This window comes from Mus caroli, chromosome 1, assembly GCF_900094665.2.
Source record: "Mus caroli chromosome 1, CAROLI_EIJ_v1.1, whole genome shotgun sequence".
Classification (NCBI taxonomy): domain Eukaryota; kingdom Metazoa; phylum Chordata; class Mammalia; order Rodentia; family Muridae; genus Mus; species Mus caroli.
The window spans coordinates 68990161-68997260 of NC_034570.1; the positions used below are offsets into that span (position 1 = coordinate 68990161).

The 7100-nt window shown below is 49.7% G+C and overlaps 1 protein-coding gene across 1 annotated transcript; it reads left to right on the plus strand.

Moving 5' to 3' along the window:
* The first annotated feature begins 89 nt into the window (after positions 1–89).
* Inha (inhibin subunit alpha) lies at positions 90–3629 on the plus strand. Its single transcript, XM_021169002.1, has 2 exons — positions 90–531; positions 2597–3629. Exons 1-2 carry the CDS (start codon positions 261–263, stop codon positions 3424–3426), a joined length of 1101 nt encoding a protein of 366 aa, XP_021024661.1. The 5' UTR covers positions 90–260; the 3' UTR covers positions 3427–3629.
* Positions 3630–7100: the final 3471 nt, after the last annotated feature.

The window sequence follows — 7100 nt, forward strand, 5'->3', positions numbered from 1 at the left end:
ATCACAGCCCCTTCCCCCACATTCTTGGCAGGAGTGGGAGATAAGGCTCAGGGCCACAGACATCTGCGTCAGAGATAGGAGGTCTCAATGCCATGGGCAGGGGCGACTGGGACTGCGGGGCGTGGGAAGGACTGGGGGAGACTGGGGTGAGAAGGGTAGAAGAAGGCCAGCAGTGGGATGGGGAGGGGACAGTGGGGAGGTCCTAGACAGAAAGGGCACAGGGCAGCGTGTGGGTGCCCTGTCATCAGGGCAAGTGAACTATGGTGAGCCAGCGGTCTCTGCTGCTCCTTTTGCTGTTGACCCTACGGGATGTGGACAGCTGCCAGGGTCCCGAACTTGTCCGGGAGCTCATCCTGGCCAAGGTGAAGGCTCTATTCCTAGATGCCTTGGGGCCCCCAGCAATGGATGGGGAAGGTGGGGGTCCTGGAATAAGGCGTCTGCCTCGAAGACATGCCATTGGGGGCTTCATGCACAGGACCTCTGAACCGGAGGAGGAAGATGTCTCCCAGGCCATCCTTTTCCCAGCTACAGGTAATGAAGTTGGGGATTGGCAGGTCAACTTTGAAGAGTAGCCGGTACCTACTTCATGGGCTTGGGAATCAGGCAGCTCTGGGTGTGAATGGCAGCCCCACAACTCAGCTGGCTCTGCGGCAAGGGGCCAGTTCCTAAGCCCCTCTGATCAACATCAAATAGGTGGTAGCCTCTACCTCAACATCAGATAGGTGGTAGCCTCTACTTCTCAAGCGGGACTGATCCAGTGAGCCTAGCACGCCTGGAATACAAAAGGGGAAGTTAAGGCTCTGTAGAGACAGCTCGAGTTGCTGCCTGTGGTCTGTCCTGCATTTTGTGCCCCCTACTCTCCCCCCTCCCCCCTACCCCATCTGGCCCACTCTGAGGTCTCCTCGCTTCCCTGCCTTCATCTCCAGGCAGCGTAGTAGTACCGAAAGTATGGATTTCAGATCAAGTGGAATCCCAGTCTTGCCACTTACTAGCTGACTGTCAGTCGCTTCAGTGTCTTGTCTTGAGAATGGATCAGTTGTTAGAATGTATGATGCGAGGGACTGTGTTCTAGTACAGCCCCAAGTGCAGTCTTGACTACAGCTGGCCCATAATATTTCCCATAGTCTGTGTCCACTGGACCAGGAATGGCAGCTACACTTCCCTGGGAAGGGCTGACCTCTGCTCTCTTCTCCTTTCCCTTCCATTCTTTCTCTTTTCCTCCTCCTCTGTCTTCATTAGTTTATGCATATGCCTGGAAGTGCGTGGAGGTCAGAGGTCAGAGGTTGACACTGAACATCTTCCTTAGTCACTCTCCACCGTTGTTTTTGAGTCAGTTTCTCACTGAACCAGGACCTCACTAATTAGTTAGCCTGATGGGTGTCTGTCTCCTCAGTCCTGTGAGAGCACATCCAGTTCTTTATGTCGGTCCTGGGATTGAACTCTGGTCCTAATGCAGACACAACAAGCACTTCCCCAACGGAGCTGTCTCCCTACCCTGTAAGCTGTCTTTCAAAAACACAGTGCCTTTAAGAAATTTATCATTTCAGGGCGGGGGGGGGGAGGGTATAGGGGGCTTTGGGGATAGCATTTGAAATGTAAATGAAGAAAATATCTAATAAAAAAAAGAAATTTATCATTTAAAGTTTCTGACATGCTGAGATAGAGCAAAAGCAACAAAACACACCCATGCACCCAAGGCGTGAGAATCACTCCATGGTATCTGATATACACTACCATAAGCTGTGGCTGCCAGCAGCCACAGGTTCCTGGCTTCCTGAAAGGAAAGCTGGGGATGGAAGGGGAGAGAAATAATGAGCCAAGATAAAGTCCTCTGATCAAGGCTCACCTTTAATATTCTAGGGTCTGATTTTTTAAAAAATATTTATTTATTTATTATATGTAAGTACACTGTAGCTGTCTTCAGACACTCCAGAAGATGGCATCAGATTTCGTTATGAATGGTTGTGAGCCACCATGGTGGTTGCTGGGATTTGAACTCAGGACCTTTGGAAGAGCAGTTGGCGCTCTTAACTGCTGAGCCATCTCACCAGCCCCTAGTGTCTGGTTTTTAAAGGGAGGGGGGGAATCCATCCCCCACTGTGCCAGGATCCCACTTTGTCAGGTTCTCCTCAGGAAGACAAGCTCGGCTGCTCAGCAGGTAGCTTCTTGCAGGAAGCTGCAGACAAGACTTTACCTAGGTAGGAAGACTCCACCCTAGGTGAACTAGCAACTGTGGCAAAGAAGGTCTGAGCCAGCCAGCCTGCTGGAGGCTGGGGAGGGCACAATAAGCTTCATGAATAGACCTGAGGATGCAGTAGAGAGTGAAATGGACTCTTACCCATTGCCCTTTATATTAACGGATAAAACCCCTTGGGAGAAAATTTACCAATGTCGTGTTTTGATGATGAATAGAAAATTGGGGAGCCTCTGTTAGTTTTCCCAAGACTCCAGGGGGTGTCCAAGTCTAAGTGACACTCGATGTTTGACATATAGTCAGCACTGGGGGATGACACTCACATTCTTCTCAGGTGGAAGTGGTTCAGGTACCACATATCAAGGCTACCCCCTCTTTCCCTTTTCTGCCTGTCCCCTGCAGGTGCCACCTGTGAGGACCAGCCAGCTGCCAGAGGGCTTGCCCAGGAGGCTGAGGAAGGCCTCTTCACTTATGTATTCCGGCCATCCCAACACATACGCAGCCACCAGGTGACTTCAGCCCAGCTGTGGTTCTACACAGGCCTAGGCAGGAAGAGCACAGCAGCCGCCAATAGCTCTGAGCCCCTGCTAGATCTTCTGGTGCTATCATCTGGGGGGCCCATGGCTGTGCCTGTGTCCTTGGGACATGGCCCGCCACGTTGGGCTGTACTGCACCTGGCTACGTCTGCTTTCCCTCTGCTGACTCACCCCATCCTGGTGTTGCTGCTGCGATGCCCACTTTGTTCCTGCTCCGGCCAGCCTGAGACCACTCCTTTCCTGGTGGCCCACACTAGGGCTCGAGCACCCAGTGCGGGGGAGAGGGCCCGGCGTTCAACTCCCTCTGTGCCTTGGCCTTGGTCTCCTGCGGCTTTGCGGTTGCTGCAGAGGCCTCCCGAGGAACCCGCTGCGCATGCCTTCTGCCATCGAGCTGCTCTCAATATCTCCTTCCAAGAGCTGGGCTGGGACCGCTGGATCGTACACCCTCCCAGTTTCATCTTCCACTACTGCCATGGTAGCTGCGGGATGCCCACATCTGACCTGCCCCTGCCAGTCCCTGGGGTGCCCCCTACCCCGGTTCAGCCCCTGTTTTTGGTGCCAGGGGCCAAGCCCTGCTGTGCTGCTCTTCCAGGGAGCATGAGGTCCCTACGCGTCCGAACCACCTCAGATGGAGGTTACTCTTTCAAGTATGAGATGGTACCCAACCTTATAACGCAACACTGTGCTTGTATCTAAAAGCACCTTCGCCTCCTCCTCCCATGGCCGATGACCACCGTCAATTCACCACCCCAGGGTCCTCAGCTAGGAGGAGGACAGAGTGTGGAAAGTAGACAGTTTCCACTTCCTTTTCCCTACATCTTTCTGTATGAGGGTTCCATATCCTGCTCCACCCAGGTCCTGTGGATAACAATAAAGAAGGAAGTGTGTGTGACTTTGTATGTGTTCCCCTCACGTCTTTGACAATGGGGTTGGGGAGGTCTGGGGTCAGAGAGAATTGCATTGTGGGATTTTGAGTTAACTGCTTTTGGCTTTAGAGATCGACAGTCTAAGAGGTAAAATTAGATGTGAATTAGTTGGGAAGCTGCCAAGTGTCCCAGAGCTTTGGACACCCACTCTAGGGACACATTGTCCCCTTACAAACTAAACCTGATATGTCACACAGTCTGTCTGTCTTGCCACACCTAAAAGAAAGTTACTATCATAGTGGTTTCATCTAAGGCGGCCATACCCTCCCCGCACCCCTCCCCCCCCCCAAGCATGCAGCCATTCTCTCTTCTGGCTGACTGGTGTCTAGGTCAAGGTCAGGGGATTCATAGACATTGCAACCCTACTGGACAATTGTCCAAGCAGAACAGATCTTGATGCCTCTTAAGAACTTGGGTGCAGAGAAAGGGGGGGGGTGGGAAATGTATGAATTGACAGTGTCACAGGGAAACTCTCAAGGAGAGAGGCAGTGTCATACTGAAGTCTGATGACCAGAATGAAGAGCCAAGAAACTGTTTTTGGACCTCTCATTCATCCCCTAATGATTCCCACCCTTTTTTGAGACAAGGTCTCATCTTCTAGCTCAGGCTGGTTTTGAACTGAAGGCATCTTGCCTCAACTTCCCAAGAGCTAGGGATTACAAGTAGAGCCTCGCTAACCTGGGTGGGACTCAGGCTCCCTTGGTGTTTCCTCTTCATCTTTACACAACATTTAACACTTAGTGGATAATGTCAGAAAGATGGAAAGATAAGCCGCAGCTGGGGGGAAAGTGTGCTGGACCATATACTTAGTATGCACACAGAGGAAGGCAGGGCATGGTAATAAACTCTATGTCTTTCTTTCTCTCTTTTTCCCTCTCATTTGTTTCCTATCAATCCATTTTGCCTCCAGAATGGAACATTAACAACTTCCTTTATTGAATTTTTTTTTCACACTTCATTATCCCAGGGTCCTGGCTTCCTGCTGATTAGTCCTATCGCAGTACACACTGTGTGTGTAGAGGTGGGCTGGGGTGTTCAGTCCATCAGCACGGGACACAAGAGCACGTTTGGATCCTGACTGAGGATTCCAGTGTGTTTTTGTGCTAGGCAGAGCCTCGGGCTTGTCAAAGGCTTCCTTCCAGCAGCCCAGCAAAGGCTCCAGACACAGAGGGAAAAAATCCCAGAGGTCAGAGTCCTTTCAACACCCCTCCCCCACCTGAATAAACCTGAAGAAGCTTCTATTCCTGGCAGCACAGGGGCCCCCAGATTTGGTTCACTCACCCTCTGAGGCTCTGAAGGCATAGGGTAGGCAGACAGAGCAGAACTCACAGCTGAGTCTTTCCCAGCATCTTCATCCCCATCAGCTTTAGAACTGTTTTGTGCTCAGAGGTCTGTGCTCCCTACTCAGAGGGTTGGGAAGTGCACTGCACAGGCTTAGCCAGTGGAATCCAGGGGCTTTTTCTCAAGGCTGCCTATGTTCCCTTCTTCCCTGCCTGGCTTCCCACCTAGGCCTCTTGGCCCCCACACCAAGGCCTTTCCCTGGGGACTTCATCTTCTAAGACTTGCCTGCTCCTTATTCTTCCTGCTGAGACCTTGCCATGTCCCTGTGCTGCTAGACAGCTTCTGTCACTTGAAGGGAGAAGAGCTCTGAGGGTTGGGGACACTCTACTCAGGGCCACAGGACCCTGCACTAGGCTAGCTGCCCGATGGCTATTGCAAGTTAAGTTTTTACATGTCCAAGACAAAGCAAGAAACACAAAGACAGCACAAGAAGTAAATGACCTTCCACAGTGGCAAATACATTCATTTTAAAGAGCCATTATGGGCTGGGGAGGTGGGTCAGCCGTTAAGAGCACTGACTGCTCTTCCAGAGGTCCTGAGTTCAATTCCCAGCAACCACATGGTAGCTCATAACCATCTGTAATGAGATCTATGTCCTCTTCTGGTGTGTCTAAAGACAGCTGTAGTGTACTTATAATAATAAGTAAATAAATCTTTCTTTCTTTCTTTCTTTTTTTTTTTTTTTTTTTTTTTTTGGTTTTTCAAGACAGGGTTTCTCTGTATAGCACTGGCTGTCCTGGAGCTCACTTTGTAGACCAGGCTAGCCTCGAACTCAGAAATCTGCCTGCCTCTGCCTCCCAAGTGCTGGGATTAAAGGGGAGCGCCACCATGCCCAGCGTAAATAAATCTTTAAAAATTAAAAAGACAAAGAGACATTATTTATTCTGAAATTGTTTTTCATTTCGATCTCTCTTTTTTTCTGTCACACGCACTTGAACACAGACAGGGTCCACTTATCCCTGCCCCCACCTCCAGTGCTGAGGTTACAGATGTAACCTGCCTCACCAGGTCTTTACATAGACAGATGCTAGGCGCTCAGCCTCAGGCCCTCACGTTCACCCAGTAAACACTACCTACCTCCCAAGCCATCTCCTCTGCCCCTCCCCCAGTCTTCTTTCTAGGTAAGGTCTCATGTAGTACAAGGTAGTGTTAAACTCAAGATTCTCTTGCCTCATGAGTACTGCAATTTTAGGTAAGAGCCACCAAAAACCAAACCCCAAAACCAAAGCAAATAAACAACAAAAAGAGGGGGGAGGTGATCAGGTTATGGAGGCAGAGCCTTCAGGGAAGGGAATTAGGAGCCTTCCCTGTAACAGTATGTGAAGGAACACACGTCCTTCAACCACAGACTGATTCCATAACAAGGCACTGTCTGGGCAGAGGAGTGTGTGTCTTCCTTGGGTCCTGAATCTGTCAGTACCATGACCTTGTACTTCCAGTCTCTGGAACTATGAGAGAGCTGTTTCTATTGTTTATCTGGTGTGGTCTTGGAACTTTTCATATGCTAGAAGTGTTCCACCATTCAGTGACATCTCCAGTCCAACCTCTTGTTATTTCAACATCACCCTATATAAGGTATCTTGTAGCAGCAGGAGAAAACTAAGGCAGCACACAACCACAGCCCTCCATACTTTGCAGACCCAAATCCCGGTCTTTGCTCAATCACACCCATTTCTCGAGCCCTCATGTCTCCTGCACCGTGCTGAAGCACTGCCTCTCTCAAAACAATGGCTCTGATGTCATCTCTTCCGTGCCTCTTTCCTTACTCACAAGTAGCAGAGGTCCCCTGTCTCTTTTTGTTGCTTCCTCTTCTTTAATCTCAACTTTCAAAAATTATTACAGTTTGTTGATATGTTCTCATGGTAATGATTTCACATGAAAAATAAAGATGAAATTTACCCGAATCATTGTCACCAGCTCCTTCCTCTGAGGTAGCTAGGTGGCTGAGCTCTCTGATCACACATATTTCTATGAATGAACACACACATACCGAGAGAGAGAGAGAGAGAGAGAGAGAGAGAGAGAGAGATCTATAAATGGTATTATGTCCATATGTATTGGGTTGTGACTATTTTATATTTGTGAGTTTTCTTTACATTTATA